We start from the raw sequence: 17,598 nt of genomic DNA, 5'->3' as shown, positions 1-17,598 counted from the left end.
CTGCTTTCATTATATTTGATGTCAGTATAACTTGTGGAGGAGATGGGGAAAAACAAGTCGTTTAAGGATACAGGTGGACCTGTTGCAACAATGAGGAGTACAAGTTGTCATGTCGAAAACGAGCTTTACAACGTGGGGAGGGGGATTGGGTGGGTGGGGGAGAGGCTGGGAAGGGATGTGAAGGGTAAACAAAGGAGGAGGCTGAAATGCTTGATAAGAAATGTACGCATTATCCTGCCCATGTAATTGTAACCCCACTGTACAGTATGTTCACAAAAAATAAAGTAAAATATAAAAAATTCCATTAATTTAGTAAATGTTTATATATAGTAATGTTTCTCCCACTACCTATGTTAAAATCCAGTTGTTGGTTTTGTTTCCTTTTACATTTTTCTACCTATTGTAATTTGGGGGGGATAAAGTATAATTTGTGGCAATGTCAAATTGCTGTGTTTCTAATTGCTTGTTCTCAATCTCTATTATTTATTTTACTATGAACTTGTAACAATACCTCCTGGTGTCCAAAAGGATCTAATGGGGTCTTGAGAAAGACCACATTGTAAACAGCCCTGATATTGATAACATCTTAGGAGGCTTTTGAACAGTGATTTTTTGATTGTCACATATGGTGGAGGATGATGAAACTCTCAGCATGGAGTGGATAGAAGCCAGAGATATTGCTGAACCTCCTACAGTACATAGGACAGGCTCCTACAACAAGAATTATCCAGCCTAGGGCTGGGAAGGTGGCTCAGTGGTAGAGCACTTGCCTTGCATGCTTGAGGCCCTGGGTTCAATTCCTCAGCACCACATAAGAAAAAAGCCAGAAATGGCGCTGTGGCTCAAGTGGTAGAGTGCTAGCCTTGAGCTGAAGAGCCGAGGGACAGCGCCCAGGCCCAGAGTTCAGGCCCCACGACCGGACCCAAAGAAAAAAAAAGAATTATCCAGCCTAAAATATCTGTAGTGCCAAGGTTAAGAAACCTGGCCTTTGGAATATAATATAAACGAATAATTGTATTACATTAAGAACTATATACAGATGTTTCCACTGAGCATCACAATAAACAGTACTATGTGTTAGAAAAAAAAAGAACAATAGAACAACTAAGTCATAGAGAGAGAAAGAGAGAGAACAGAAGAAATATAGAGAAGTATACAAGATTGTCTGGAAGGCTAGATAGGAATAAAATGTTTTCATTCCCTGGTTCATAGATTTCCATAACAACCTCAACTTGACTTTTAATCCTATTTCTTATTTCTTCCCAACATCAAGTCTGCTAATCTAAATTGCAAATTCTACCTGTAACTTGCTTATTCTTTCACTCTTCCTAGGATATAAACAACAATCTATTTCCCTCCTTCTATCCTAAACCACTCAGCAATTAAGGTCTCACCAAGCCTTCTCTCTATGAACTTCTGGGTAAATATCTTTAAATTCCTAGATGACTTATATTTCTAGATGATATATACCACTCAGTTGGTACTTAATCACATTCTGGCAATTGATATCACTGGTTAGGTTATATTGTTTAATTTTAAAATCATTATTTAACTTTAACATTTATGTTTTGTCTCTTCATTGACAGTTCACTTAAAACAGAATTTCTCTATATGCCAGGAGCAACCACTTCTTTCTCCTATCATGCTACAATGTTAAAGAACAGATAAAAAACATGGAATTACACATTAAGCATTACAGTCTTGCCACCAACCTTTCTCATATAGAGCTCATGACAATCTGAACATATAAGATTTTGAGAAAAGTAGTGTATTTGCATTATACAAAGCAGCCAACCTCTATGCCAAAAAATTATCTGGCCTCAGCAGACCATTCTGGCTCACAACTATAATCCTAGTTACTCAGGAGGCTGAGACTGAAGATCAAGGTTTGAAGCCAGGCCAGGCAGAAAGTCCATGAAACTCCAATTAACCACCAGAAAACTGAAAGTGAAGCTCAATATGGTAGGGGTGCTAGCCTTGAGCAGAAAAGCTCAGGGACAGCACCCAAGCCCAGAGTTCAAGACCCATGAGACAAAAAAAAAAAAAAAGGGAGAGAGAGAGAGAGAGTGAGAGAAAAGAAAAAAAAGAACTAGGTGGTCCTAAGTATCAATGGTGCAATGCTGAAAAACCCTTAACTAGATCAAAGGCTACCTCAAGATCACCTCCAAGAATTCAAAGAAACAGGGCTGAGACACACACTGTAATGGTTTCATGTGGTGGGGTTTCAAGGGAGAAGAACAGTAAAAAAAGGTTAAGGGAATAGACTCTGAAGTCAGATTGCCTAGTTCCAAATCTGAGTCTATCACTTATTAAAAACAGGCCCTAAATCATCTACTCAAGACTATAAAACAGACACAATACAGTATCTACTTCCTATCATATTTGTGAGGATTAAATAAGCTAATATATGAAATAAGAAGTTACACAAGGCCCTTAAAACAGTGTCTTCTACTATATAAGTATAAGCTGCCAATCATCACTAACCAAAACCTAATAGTGAAACAAGAAGCACCTTTTCACCTTGGCCAGTCACAAAAGCTGGAATGAACACTGAAAACAAATTTGAACACAGTTTTCCAAATGTCAGAAATTCTGCCTTCCTTTTAAGGCACCTTTCTTCCACTGCTTTATCTCTAACGCTTCCTCAGCCCTCAGAAGGCAGTCACAAGTGCTCTCACATTTGGACAGAAGACAAACTACTTATACCCATTACTACAACATGGAAATACTGGGATTATTTCTCTCTTTTGAGTGAAGTAGATAGGCATTCCTCTCTACCTCTATCAGGGGCTGCCAATGAAGTCCTCTATAACCTGTGCTTTTCCCCTCCATAAAAACTTCATGAAGGCAATGGGACATAGTTGGCCTTGTTCCCTGTCTATGTTGATAGCCACTCTGAGAAACGTGTGATATTATCTTTCTGTTTGTTTGCTTTGCAAATTGTACATTAGAGATAGAAGATCTCAATGAAACATAAGACAGAGGGATAATAGAATAGGAAAAACAAAAAATCTCCCTTTATTCTTTTAATATTCTTTCTTGGAAGTGAACACTTTTTCCGATTTAATGTGTACTCAGAGATTTTTGTACTGCCTTTAGTTTTGTATATTTTTATTAACATAAATATGCCTACACAGTTAGAACAATGTAATGTTAAGTCTTGCTCTGCTGTGTTCTATAATAATGCAGGTATATCATACTTTACTTAATCATTTCCTTACTGGTGGGACATTCAGCAAGCCAATTGTTTAACTCAACTGTAGTTACTAGGAAATATAGTCCATTGGTGATTCTATAGGCTGAATTACCTCTACAAAAGACTAATTTTTTTAAAAAGCCTGTCTATAAATTAAAAATATCAGCTGAAGTTACATCTAGTTTGACTTTGACAAATAGAAACAACTATGTTATTTCTATTTAAATTTAATGAAAAAAAAATAAACCAAGGGAAAATTAATCCAAGGTAAAAACAATATTCCATTTCTAAAAATTTACCTATAGTTTTTAAGGTTATATGCTTTGTTGCTAAACCCCACTATAGATATAGAGATCACAGGATTATAATCTGTTCTTTTCTCAACAACAACAACAAGAAACAAAACAAAACTCTGCAACTTTCCTGATCTTAAGTTAGAATTAGTAAATGATCAAACTCTTTGTATCCAGGTATCACCTAGAATTACTTATAGGAGAATCAGAAGGGGGAAGTTTTGCTCTAACTAGTGAGCAACTGCTTTCTTTTCCTCTGCTAATAAATTACAGGCAGACCTGAACAGATGTCAGGTTGGCATTCAAAACCTAAAATATAGCTGAAAAGCAAGTTATGACTAATACAAGGAAAAAAAGATGAATGTCAAAGAGCTTCATTTCCCCCCCTCCCTTTTTATTTTTTTTCAAATTTCAGATAAGCTCTTTAGCCTTAGGGTTCCTTTTACAGAGCCCTGGAGTTCTGCTAGATGTCTTAACCCCCATTTAAATTGCAATCTCTCTCATGAGTGGGGGTGTGAAAATGCATTTTAAGAGTGTGAGTGTTTATGTTAATCTTAGCAAGAACTCCCTTTCTCCCAAATATGGCCTGCACAAAACCTTGGTGCCCTTTCTTCCACTATGTTTGATTTGCACTATTCTTAGCATGTGAAAGATGTCTGCATGTGATTGAAAGGCTCCTTATCTTCTCAGCGGCTCTGCTTCATAGAGGAATTGCAGTTTCACTTATGATATCAGAAAAGACTTGCTTTCCTCTTGAATTTCAAAAGAAACCTTTAAAATACAGATTGAAAATGGGCTTAAAAAGGGAGGCACAGGGAAACAGGAACCAAAAGAAAAACAAAAACAAAAAAAAAAAAAAACAAAAAGCAAAAACCCACAGCATCAATGTCAAAGAATGGGGACACAAGACCATAGCAAGGGGCTTTCCTTCCTGCTAGGTGGCCTGGACATCCTGAGCCCACAATGTGAGGCTGAGGCCCCTACATTCTTTCCCTCACACTCTTCTGCTGAAGTTCCTTTCCTTATGTAGAAGCTAACCTATTCCCAAGATTATTCTTAGAGATGCTGACTAATTCTTCTGTAATTATTCCAGTGTTTATTGAAAAGCCTTTGTTTGCTTTGACATTTACAGTTTAGAGATTACTGAAAAATGAAGTATCTTTGCAAAAACTCGATCTCTGTCAACAAAAGAGCTGCAAGGAAAATAAGGCAGTTTATCATTTATCCTAAACATCTTCTAGTGAGTGCATTAAATGCTAAGTATAGGTCTCATTTTCTTTGCTAATCTTTTCCCCTCTTTCTATAATTTTCATCACAGTTATACAAAAGGGTTTCAATTTAATATGTCCGTTTATATTATGTATAATTTGTTGCCAATATTTTCACATGCTTCATGGAAGTGCTTCCTCACTCTGGGATGACAAGAAAGAAATAAGCAAATGGTTATGCTGATTAAACAACAAAAACAAAAGTCTAAACTGATATTTCACCTAAGAAACCCCTTGGCCTATTTCTACAAAACTTGTATGCTTATCAAGCCTTACGTTTCTTTCTTTTTCCTTGAAGGGTTTCTTTGATTTTTAAAGTTACTTAAGTACTTCAAAAGAGACACTAGGAGATTGGAAACTTACAGTTAAAATATCATCACCATATTCTTCTGTATGTATCTAAACCATATTTTCAATTTTGAAATGAAAACATGAAATTGTACAAGCAAAAGGAAAGAACTATATTACCTGAAGCATAATTACCAGGCTCATAAACACAACTGCAGGAGAAAAATTATAAAATTATTACTTTGAAAAAAAAAGATAAATGTAAACAAAAAAATCTACTTAGTTAAGATTCCTGTTTACAAAGCAGACTGAACTCCGGACTCCATGGAAAAGACAGTAATTTGCTTTCGACCCAAAAATAGAAATCCCTATTTAAAAAGCCCCATAACCTACATATTCTCTTCTAGCCATTTTTCTCATTTGATTTAACTTGATCATAACCCCACTGTGCAATCAAAACCCCAAACCATACCATTCCATTAAGATAACAAAGAGTAGGAGAGGGGAATCAATTTTGTTCCTACCTAGTAGGGTAAAAGAATACAGGTTAAGCATAAAAAGAACTTGTACAATTTTATTTATATGATGTTCATATTTTTACTTTTATACACTTTTATTAAGTCCATTGAAAAATTTATAACCACATGTGCTTGGACTACAACAAAGTATTTTACTGTCTAATTTCTCCAGTATAATTCAAAGGAAAAGAAGCCTCTACTGGATAATAGGGAATGACTTATGCAGAGCAAGAGAATTATTTCTCACGCAAAACCATAAAAAAAAATGTTGCTTTAGTTTTTTAGCTACTAATTCAGAATAAAGAAAATAGTGTTGTTGTTGTTATTATTGTTTTTTCAACTTGACTCAAAAGCCAAAGTAGTTGTTTTTAAAAACAAACTGGAAAAATATGTTTCTGGAGAGAAGTGACTTCTTAAAAGGGACAAAATTAATTTTTGTCTAATTAAATTAGTATAAAAATATTAGAGAAAAATGAAATCCATAGAAAGGTTCTAGGGCTGTGGGTATAGCTTTAAGTGGTAGAGCACTTTCCTAACAAGTGTGAGGCTCTGAATTCTAAACCCCAGTACTGTAAGAGACCCATGGGCAGGGGTAAGGTGCGAGGGGGGCAGGGAAGGAAGGCAGCCCAGTGAGTACATGGGCAGGGCAGGACAAGATGGTGAGCAGGTGGGTCACTCTAGCCAATGCCACTCACAAAATTTAAATCTACAGCACTTGCTCAAAAATCACATGCACAGCAACATGAAGTATACGACTATAATTCAATTCATTTAAATATAGGTATCAGGTACAGATAAAACTCACTAAGTTCAAATCTGTTTGATTTAACTTCAAACTCTCTGATAGCTGTCTCAGTCACGTAAACACACTGATATGAGGTTTGTTCCTTTATGCATTAACTACCCAGACTAAGACAAAGCCCCTAGAAGCTGGAAATTGCAGAACATGGAACCAGTATCTCAATAACTAAGTCCTCAGTAGCTTCCAAACAGTGAGAAGACAACTATTATAAAATTTCAAAATACAGCATACAACAGAAAGTAATTTTTCTGTTTTTTGGGTTGCAGTATAAATGATCGAAGAAATAGGATCATTAGACCTTCCCAAGTCTAAGTCCTGAAAACCAGCAAAACTTTTTCACCAGAATAACTTAGAACATTTGGAATCATCCTTTTAACTTTGTTCTTTTACCTAACATGTATTTAAACAGTATCTCCATAGCTATATCAAAAAGCTTTCTAAATTTATTGTGCCTCAAAATACACATTACCAAAACTACCACATTTTTTTCACTATTTTCCAAATTAGATTTCTGTTTTTTTATGTACGTGGCCTTTTGTATCTGTTAGATAAAAAGTATGTTATTGCTATTTTGAGGTGTATAAAGTCAGGTGATGAGGGTCTCTGTCATTTTCTCTTAATCCAATTCTAAACTCGACCTTTATCCAGTGAACAGGTGTGTGCCATGTCGGTAATTTATCAGAGCGAGCAACCAGGCAGAAAAGCTACCAACAATAGGAGACTAGTATGATCAAGTACTTGTGCCTGGAAAGCAGCTCTTATCCCCACCATGATGAATATACTTTTATCTTTCCCCAGCAATTTAAAAAGAAGGACTGATGAGGGTAAGGGGAGTAATACATTCATATTTCTTTAGCTTCTTGGATCCTGTTTTTACACTAATAGTCTGCCTGAGTGGTTAGTTTCTAAATTCCTTTCTCAGATATTCGGCTGCTCACATTCCAACCTAACAAATGATATGGATATGAAAACAGTCATGACAGTATTTCCATTGAACAAATAAGGTCGCTTTACACAGATAAATAAGCCTTCAAGAAGAAAGTGATAAATGAATACAGCATTTCTCTGTCTGCAATATGGAAACTCCCATATATATCCTACATTTTGTCATTTCGGATCAAACATCTAATTTAAAAGTTTGCCAGGTATCTACTTACTATGTCTGAAGTTGACTAATTGTGGAATGCAATAATACAACAAAAAGCAACAAGAGCATCAAATATTAGAACAGGGTTCACAAACTACTCAGCAGGTAAATCTGAGCCACAGAGGAAAACTTTAGAATTGGGTAAAATTTATAAACACGCTCCATAGAAAAATATTCTAAATTAGCTAACTAAATAAACTAGAGAAACCACAAATTTTATTTCTAATATTTCCCTATAAAAGTTAAATATTTTGAAAGTTTTTCAGAAAACTTCTGTTTTTAAAAAGAACTTAAAACTGAAAAATATATTGGTAAGCTTGAAAAAATAATCAAAACTACTAAAAAGAGATTTTTTTCATCCATTATTTGTTTTAAACAATACAAGCTTTTATTAAAATTTCTATTTTTAAACTTACCCATCTGTTCCACAATCTCTGGAGGAAATACCCGAGAAGCAAATGCTCGTCGAAAAATATCTGAAAATTCTTTGTCCAGACCTCCTATTCCCATTTTTTCAAAGTTCCAGTCAGGATTGATGATAGATTGGCGATTTTCCTTAGTTTTAGCTTTACCTAAGTTAAACAAATATAAATAAATATGAAATAAGAACTTCATTATTCAGTGTAAAAAGACAGATATTCCCTGGCATCCTAAATGAATAAAGACAAGTTACCCTTATACAAAGATGAGCAACATATTCCTGACTGATTTTCAAATAAGAAGGGTAAGACTGCCTTACCTACTTTGGTCCTCAATTAGGGTCAATTTTCAAATTGACAAACTAAATTTATGCTGTACTCTGTTTGCAATCAAGCCACAGAACTTAGTTTCACAAAATGTAATCTAACCAATTAAATAGCTTAGGTGATTAGAAGAAACTCCATATGCATATGTGATGAAAATTACACTAGTTGTCAGAAATCTAGCAGTCTCTCAAGATCCCAGCAAAAATATTTTTAAAAAACAACAACACATATTTATCTGGAGTAAGCTTAGAATTGGGCATATAAGCCCTCAGCCTAACAAGATGTGCTTAATTTTATGTCTTATTTGCCTTTTCTTCACATGAACATAAAAGGCTTTAATTATTTCATGATTCTTGTTTAAAATTCTATCACAAAGATAAAAACGATCCAATTTAAATGTAGAGTGCCACCTAAAGTCACTGAAGAGAAACACATCTACTATTTCACACAAAGAACAAGATACACTATACTCTGAACCAAAAAAGTGAAAATGCAGTTTTATAAAGTCAGGGAAGAATACTATCCCATTAAAAAAAATTAGATGGTGATTTTATGGTTAGAGGTTTGTGAACTTAAGATTTCCTTTAGAAGTCAATCAAAAATATTTTGCTTACACTCCACTGCCCCCTTGTGGCTAAACTTACCACATGCCTAACTACCACAGAACTGCATACCAAAAATCACATCTTGGAAATACCTATGCTGTATGAAATTTGCACAATTTCTTTAGGATAAAGTATCTTAACAAAAGGCATATAAAATACAATACAATCAATTCATAAATATGCTGGGTCAATAGGAGATCAGATATTTCCAGCATCCTTAAAGGTTACAATTATAGGCTTTGTTTGTTTTGTCGGACATGGGGCCTGAACTCTGGGCCTAGGCACTGTCCCTCAGCTCTACCACTTGAGCCACAGAGCCACTTCCAGCTTTTTCTGCTTATATGGTGCTGAGGAATCAAACCCAGGGCCTCATGCATGCAAGGCATGCACTCTACCGCTGAGCTACCTTCTCAGCCCCATTTATAGGTATTAATAATTATAGAGGTATGTTTGAGATGCCTCAGTTTGTAAAAAAAAGGAAATTATAAAACAATATAAAACTAAAATAAAATTTTAGAATAGGCTGTTTTTTAGTGAATGTCTGTGCATATTTTATACATAAGGGGGAAAATGCTGAATGTGGTGACTCACACTGTAATCCAGCATTGGGGTGGGGGGGATGGGGATGGAGGCAAGAGAATTCAGAGTATCAGGCTAGACTGGGTTACATAAGAAATAAGACATATATGACAAATAATATAAGATAAATAATATATAATATAAATAATATATAAGACAAATAATATGATATATATATAAGACAAATAAACAAAAAACAGTAAAAGGGAATGGCAACTTATGGAATAAGGCAAAGTCCACACACTGAAACAAAGTTAAGTAATTCAGACACAAGCCTCTAATTTCTAGGAAGTAGAATTCTATAAATAGAATTGTTCTATAAACAGAATTGTTACCTAGTTACTGGTATCATTTTGGAGGGTTACTATTCCTAGACATTATACCTGATTATTTTAGCATAATGAAAACAAGGCTAAGGCACATAATTATGGCTCAAATGAACCATTCAGAAAGATTTTACCTGCACCTTCATCAGTTGATCACTCATAGAATGGTGATAATCTCATGTAATGTAACAACCAGTAATGAACATTTTATAAAATAAGGTCATAAGATAATGAATTCTGGGGCTGGGAAGGTGGCTCAGTGGTAGAGTGCTTGCCTTGCATACATGAGGCCATGGGTTCGATTCCTCAGCACCACATAAGCAGAAAAAAAAAGCCAGAAGTGGTGCTATGGCTCCAGTGGTAGAGCGCTAGCCTTGAGCTGAAGAGCTGAGGGATAGCGCCCAGACCCAGAGTTCAGGCCCCATGACCAGCAAAAAAAAAAAAAAAAGATCATGAATTCTGAGGAACTGTCAAATACTGGGGAAGATATAGGCAGAACAGCTAAATACAAAATGGGATGATCCCAGATGAGATCCCAGAGCAGAAAAAAAGAACATAATGGGAAAACTGCTGAAATCCAAATAAAGTCTGTAGACTGGTTAGATGCAATGACATCATGGTAATATCTTTTTTTTTTCCTGACTTTTTTTTTTTTGCCAGTCATGGACTTGAACTCTGGGCCTGGGCGCTGTCCCTCAGCTCTTCAGCTCTAGGCAAGCGCTCTACCGCTTGAGCCACAGTGCCACTTCTGGCTTTTTCTGTTTATGTGTTGCTGAGGAATCGAACCCAGGGCCTCATGCATGCAAGGCAAGCACTCTACCACTGAGCCACCTTCCCAGCCCTCATGGTAATATCTTTTTTTTTTTTTTTGTCGGTCGTGGGGCTTGAACTCTGGGCCTGGGCGCTGTCCCTCAGCTCTTCAGCTCAAGGCGAGCGCTCTACCACTTGAGCTACAGCACCACTTCCGGTTTTCTGGTGGTTTATTGGAAATTGGAGTCTCATGGTCTCTCCTGCCCGGGCTGGCTTTGAACCGCGATCCTCAGATCTCAGCCTCCTGAGTAGCTAGGATTACAGGCGTGAGCCACCAGCGCCCGGCTCATGGTAATATCTTAACTTCACATCAAGGGAAGCAAGTTAAGCATATACAGGAATTTGCTGACCTATTTTTGTAAATTTCCAGAGGCCTAAAATTATCTTAAAATTTAAAGTTAAAAAATTAATTTCACTGTTTCTCTTTAATTTTTTAATTTGGCTATTAGGAAATTTAAAACAATATGTGCTTCATATTCTCTTTCCACTGTTCACTACTAATCCAGATGAAGGTTTTAAAGCTTTTTATCGTATCTGACAAAAGGAAATGCCCAAGGATTCTGTGACCAGCCATCTCACAGAAGGTGCCCATCCCCTTTGGAACTTCAGAATCACTTTCATTGAGTAAAGTGTAACAACAGAGAATTCCAACCCCATGTAGGATCTTCTAAAAACTGTAAGTCTTACCAATAAGATTGAGCGATGAATTTTCTGCCTTTTCAAATGCAACTTGACTGTTTCCAACAACCAGCCCTACTTCAATCTGCACAGAAAGATAAATATTAGTAGGCTAATATTTCTGGGCTTCTCAAAGCAAGGCTAAAAATGAAGAGAAAATTAACACACTCTGTGCAAAAAGGAAACCTTCCCCATCAGTCCCCTATGCTACATTTTGTCCTATAACAACCACATTCTATAACTCCTATGTGCTTTTATTTCAAGGCCTATACCTTTCCAATAATGCTCTTCTGATTTGTTTATTAAAATAAACATGAAACTACAATTACAGGTATATGTACAAATTCCAAATTATTATTAAAAGTTATACATATTAAAAAGTTATATTTTAAGAACTATGTTGGCTATAAAATATTTTTTCTCTCTACTATCTTAGAAAGAGAAAGTATACAATATGAAAAAATAGCAGGAGAATGATTAGAAGATATTAACTTGTATAATTCATATCATTAAATTAGGAATAAAGCAAACTGTACCTTCTGTCTTTTACCCGTTGCAGGCTCTCCCTTCAGAATGCTGGGATCCATGGCTTCAATATCCTTCACCAGTAAGCCAAAAAGCTTTTCATTAAAGCTAAATACAAGCTATATAGAAAACAGGTTAAGGGGAGAAAAATTACCTCATGATTTAAATAGTTTGGATCTTACCTCAACACCAACATTTTTCAAACACAGAAAATGAGTTTTCTCCTGTATATCCCTCTCAATCTCCTCCATTAAGCACATCATTCACATGGAAGAGGTAAATAACATGCTAGGTACTGAAGTATCTGCAAGATACTGAAAAAAACTACAGGTGGTTACCTAATTAATCCTCACAAACACAAACCTGGATTTCTAACTCCAAATTTAAGGCTTTTCTATACACTGCATAAAACACCTGTACTACAAGTGCAGAGATGGCTCAAATGCTCATTCATTCTCTATACCTTCAAAACCAAGTCCCATGGGACTGGGAAGGTGGCTCAGTGGTAGAGTGCTTGCCTCCCATGCATGAGGTCCTAGGTTCGATTCCTCAGCACCACATAAGCAGAAAAAGCTGGAAGTGGCACTATGGCTCAAGTGGTAGAGCGCAAGCCTTGAGCTCAAGAGCTGAGGGGCAGTGCCCAGGCCCAGAGTTCAGGCCCCACAACCAACAAAAAGAAAAGAAAAATCTGGAAGTGGCGCTGTGGCTCAAGTGGTAGAGCTCTCACCTTGAGCTGAAGAGCTCAGGGGCAGTGCTCAGGCCCAGAGTTCAAGCCCCAACCCCTCCCCCCACCCCCAAAAAAGCAAGGCCCTCTTTCAGGTATTGGGATAGAATATAAAGTATCAATCCTACCACCATTATCTCCCATAAAAGATAGTAGATACTAAGAAGAGTGGTTTCGGTAAGATACTTCTTTATATTCTGGAGTGTTTTATTTCATGTACTTATCTATATATGCATGTTATTGTATAAATTTAACTTATTTAAGTCATGTAAGTACAATTCTTTAAATTTAAATTATTACACATACCAAGACATTTACATTTAAATATTTAAATAATGTAACACTTACATTTAAATATTTAAATATAAATACTAAATTATTTAAATAATTGTAAATTATTAAAGTATTATAAATACCAAGGCATTTACCTCTAAACATCATTGCTTTTCTTTTCTTGTTTCTTTTGCCCAAGACCAGGAGTCAAACTGGGTACCAGATACTTCCACTTATTGAGTAATACTCTACTAATGGAGCCATGCCTCCAACCCTTATTTCCTTTAAGCATTTTCTTTCTTTTTTTGTGCTGGTCCTCGGGGCTTATACTCAAGGCCTGGGCACTGTCCTCTACCATTTGAATTATAGCTCCACTTCCAGCTCCTTTTTTTTTTTTTTTGGTGTTTTTTTGTTGGAGAGAAGAGTCTTTAATCAATTAAAATTTCCTTCCCAGGCTGATTTCAAACCATGATGCTCAGATACCAGCCTCCTGAATAGCTAGGATTACAGGTATAAGCCACCAGCCGCCAGCTACTTTAAGCATTTTCTATTAAGATACTAAACCTAAAGGCAAATGTACAATCTGAATAATGTGATTCATGCATCAAAAAATGCAAGAATCAAGAAGTAACATAGAAATAGCTCAAAAAACAGATGGGAAAATCAACAAATTATCAGCTAGGCTAAATGACACTTGGGGAGCTTTCTAGAACACCTGATACAAAACAATACTGCTGCAGCTCTAGTACACATCTAGCTTTACATACATCAGACAACATTATAGCACATGGCATTTCTTTTTTCAGTTTTCTGTCTTCCTCAACTAGAAAGTAAGGTCTATGAAGACTAGGGATTGTATAAATTTGGTTCACTACTGAGTGCCTAGAAGAGTTTATGGTAAATCCTTCATCCTATTAAGTATTTGCTTAATTAATTTTGTTGTTTAATTCTTGTCTCAGCTATGTCCTTGATTGTATCCATGGGTGCTTAATTTGTTTTCTCTGGACCTAAAATCTTTACTTGTGTGTAAGGAGGTTGGTCAAGATATCATCTAGGTTCATTCCAATCCTGGTACTATCTTTTACAATACACAATTTTCTTTTTCTGACTGTCAGTAAGTTTCTACTTGCAAAAATTTGAAATTATAATGTATGGGTTACCTAGATCATTAGATTCTTATTCTTCTAGATTTATTAGTTAGAAGAATAAAGCAAAACAACAGTACTTCCACTCCTATTGTCTAGCCTTTACCACTCCTCTTTTTTTCCCCCACCCTCGGTTGTGGGGCTTGAACTCGGCCAGGATGCTGTCCCTCAGCTCTTCAGCTCAAGACTAGTGCTCTACCACTTGAGCCACAGCCCACTTCCAGTTTTCTGGTGGTTAATTGGAGATAAGAGTCTCATAGACTTTCCTGCCTGGGATGACTTTGAAGCTGGATCCTCAGATCTCAGCCTCCTGAGTAGCTAGGATTACAGACATAAGCCACCACATCCGGCAACCACTGTTCTTAACTGCCACCTTTACTACCTCCCTGTGAGTGACTACATGGGCAGCTAGGCATATCCTTAGCAATCTGAATCCTGGAGAACACTTGGGTCTCAGGATCCCATTCTGTATTCTTAAGAAGTTTTGAGGACCCCCAAAGAACTTTTATTTATATGGATTAGATCTATTGATGTTCACTTTTATTATATATGTGTGTGTGTGTGTGTGTGTATGTGTGTGTACATATATATTTTGGGAGGGGAGGTTGTTTGGTTGTGGGGCTTGAACTCAGGGCCTGGGTACTGTCCCTGAGCTCTTTTGTTCAAGGCTAGTGCTCTACCACTTCTGGTTTTCTGGTGGTTAACTGGAGATAAGAGTCTCATGGACTTTCCTGCCCAGGCTGGCTTTGAACCTCAATCCTCACATTTCAGCCTCCTGAGTACCTAGGATTACAGGCATGAGACACTGATGCCCAGCTCACTCTTTTTCTTTAAAGCAAGATAGCAAGTTTGTTTTTTTTGTTTTTTGGCACTCATGGGGCTTGAACTCAGGCACTTGTCCCTGAGCTTTTTTGCTCAAGGCTACCATTCTACCACTTAGAGACACAGCTCCATTTCCACTTTTTAGGTGGTTAACTGGAAGTAAAAATCTCATGACCTTTCCTGCACATGCTGGCTTCAAACAGCCATCCTCAGATCTCAACCTTCTGAGTAGCTAAGGATTACACATGGTAGCCACCAGTGCCTGGTAGACAAAGTATTTTTTGAAAGTGGAAAAAACGTAGCTAGACTTTCCAAAGAGAGGGGCTCCAAAAAAATCCTCAAATACTTTTAGTGTCTGGCTTAAGAAAATACAGCTGGGTCTGCTTCAGCAGTTAGTATGCTGTGTTAGCACAATTCAAGTAGGCTCTACAAAACTCTACTATTCACTTGTGACACATTAAGAGAAAGATGACAAATAGCACCTTGACATTATTATGAAAATCAAGTTTGGACTTCTGAGAAGGTTTCAAGTGATCTACCAGGGACTCTTGACTGCACCTTGAAAATTGCTAGTATAGTACTGTAGTATGAAGAAGGAACCAGAATAATTTAAAATGTCAAAGGTCAAACTATGGTAGAATCAGGAAGCTGAGTTAGAAGGATTTTTAGTTCAAGGCCAGTATGATATCCAGTCATAAACATTGTTCTAAGTAGTCCTAAGTAGAAGACAAAATGTTATGTAATGGTAAGGTTAATGAAGCAATGACTATTTACATATGCAAACAATTTATGTAATTAACCTTCGGTAAAGTTTTAGAAGAAAAAATTTCTTTCTATGAAGTTAATGTGATTTAACTGAATTTTTTTAAAAAAAATACAGCACTGGCAAATGTTTTCAATGAAAAAAAGTTTATGTTTCAGAGGTAAGGCAACATTAAAAAATTTGAAATACATGAATATAATTTTCTTAACATTAGCAACTCCATAAGTAAAAACATTAAGAACTACTTTTCTATAGCAATATACTAGTAAAACAAACCAGAGACAGAACAAATGTCCTACAAAAAGAAATTTCAGATGTATATGAAATTTGCAGAGGGAAAGCTTCTATAATTAGATATGACATCTTAAACTAGCACTCTACCACTTTAGCCACAACTGCACTTCCTGTTTTGGGATAGTTAATTGGAGATAAGAGTCTCACAGACTTTTCTGCCAGGGCTGGCTTCAAACTGTGATCCTTCTATCTCAGCCTCCGGAGTAGCGAAGATTACACATGTGAGCCACCAGTGTCCAGTTCTCCTTTGCTTTTTGTCACTCATCATCATGGATATATCTGTATGTGTAGCTCCCTAGGTTCTTCAGGTTCTTTTTGTTGTGGGGGCGGGGGTGCCAAAACTGGTGCTTGAACTCAAGGCCTTGTGCTCTTCTTGAGCCACAGCTTCATTTCCAGCCACTCAGTTTGAATCAACACCTCTCTGCTAGGCAGTTGTTCTACCACTTGGGCCACACCTTTAGCTCCACTTGCAGTGAAAAGGAATGATGGGAAAGTTAAACTGACCTGCTGTCCCACTGAGAAGGCCTGGTTGTTGAACTGCTGGATAAACTCTGCTGCCATCTTGTCAGTGTCATAAGGGTTGGAATCAATGTTTTTTTTCTGCAGGAAATCAATCTCAATAGTCATTGTGCCAATACACTGTTTGGCTTTGTCAAATGTATATAAGGAAACTAGAAGGGGGAAAAAAGAAAACACTTTTAAAAATCACCAAATACCTGCTGTATTTCTAGCAGCTAAAAGTTTCACATAAATGAATCTTAAGATTTAAAGGCTTAACATAGCCTTGAAAAACAGACTTTAAAAACATTAATAACAAAGGCTGGGCGCCGGTGGCTCATGCTTATAATCCTAGCTACTCAGGAGACTAAGATCTGAGGATGGATCAAGGTTCAAAGCCAGCCCAGGCAGGAAAGGCTGTGAGACTCTTATCTCCAATAAACCACTCAGAAAACCAGAAGTGGCACTGTGGCTCAAGTGGTAGAGTGCTAGCCTTGAGCTGAAGAGCTAAGAGACAGTGCCCAGGCCCAGAGTTCTAAGCCCCATGACCGATAAAATAATAGTAATAATAATAATAATAACTATAGGTTTTCTTCATCTGAATTAGGTAGGATATATTGACTAGAACTCTCTTTCAACTTAATCCCTCATCTTATCTGTGGCAAGATCACAGCCTACCCCACAAAGGCTCTGAACCTTCCTTCTTCTCCTTTAAGAAGACTAAGTCACTAGTGTTCAACTTTGAGCCACAGCTTCATTTCCAGTTTTCTGATGGTTAATTAGAGATAAGAGTTTCATAGATTTTCCTGCCCAGACTGGCTTCAAGCCATGATTCTCAGGTCTCAGCCTCCTGTGTAGCTAAGACTACAGGCATGAGCCACTGGCATCCAGATGATATATTATACTTGAAGTAAAATCAGGTACTAAAAGAAAACTCCCTACTGACAAGAAGCATTCCATAGGAAATAGTCTTGATTCTTAAATCAGCCTGAAAAGTATAAACTGCTAAGGAAAAGGATGTTATATTGTATTGGGATCATTAAGAAAGAGTAGAAAATACTATTTAGAAGTTGGAAGGCTTTGCTGGATTCCTAACTCCAAATTTAAGGCTTTTCTATACACTGCATAAAACACCTGTACTACAAGTGCAGAGATGACTCAAATGCTCATTCATTCTCTATACCTTCAAAACCAAGTCCCTTGGGACTGGGAAAGTGGCTCAGTGGTAGAGTGCTTGCCTTGCATGCATGAGGCCCTGGGTTCGATTCCTCAGCACCACATAAGCAGAAAAAGCTGGA

The 17,598-nt window shown here is 36.8% G+C and overlaps 1 protein-coding gene across 1 annotated transcript in view; it reads right to left on the bottom strand.

Moving 5' to 3' along the window:
- The window catches only part of Nsf (N-ethylmaleimide-sensitive factor), a 149,410-nt gene that overhangs the window by 99,932 nt on the left and 31,880 nt on the right, over positions 1-17,598 (bottom strand). The window contains exons 5-8 of the mRNA XM_013033300.1: positions 16,307-16,473; positions 11,793-11,900; positions 11,266-11,341; positions 7,929-8,084 (exon numbers count right to left, since the gene is read on the bottom strand). Of these exons, the coding sequence (XP_012888754.1) occupies positions 7,929-8,084; positions 11,266-11,341; positions 11,793-11,900; positions 16,307-16,473 (507 nt within the window). The remainder of the gene's footprint in view (positions 1-7,928; positions 8,085-11,265; positions 11,342-11,792; positions 11,901-16,306; positions 16,474-17,598) is intronic.

This window comes from Dipodomys ordii, unplaced genomic scaffold, assembly GCF_000151885.1.
Source record: "Dipodomys ordii isolate 6190 unplaced genomic scaffold, Dord_2.0 Scaffold165, whole genome shotgun sequence".
Classification (NCBI taxonomy): domain Eukaryota; kingdom Metazoa; phylum Chordata; class Mammalia; order Rodentia; family Heteromyidae; genus Dipodomys; species Dipodomys ordii.
The sequence above is the reverse complement of the archived record's forward strand: the minus strand, read 5'-3'. Positions and strand labels throughout refer to the sequence as shown.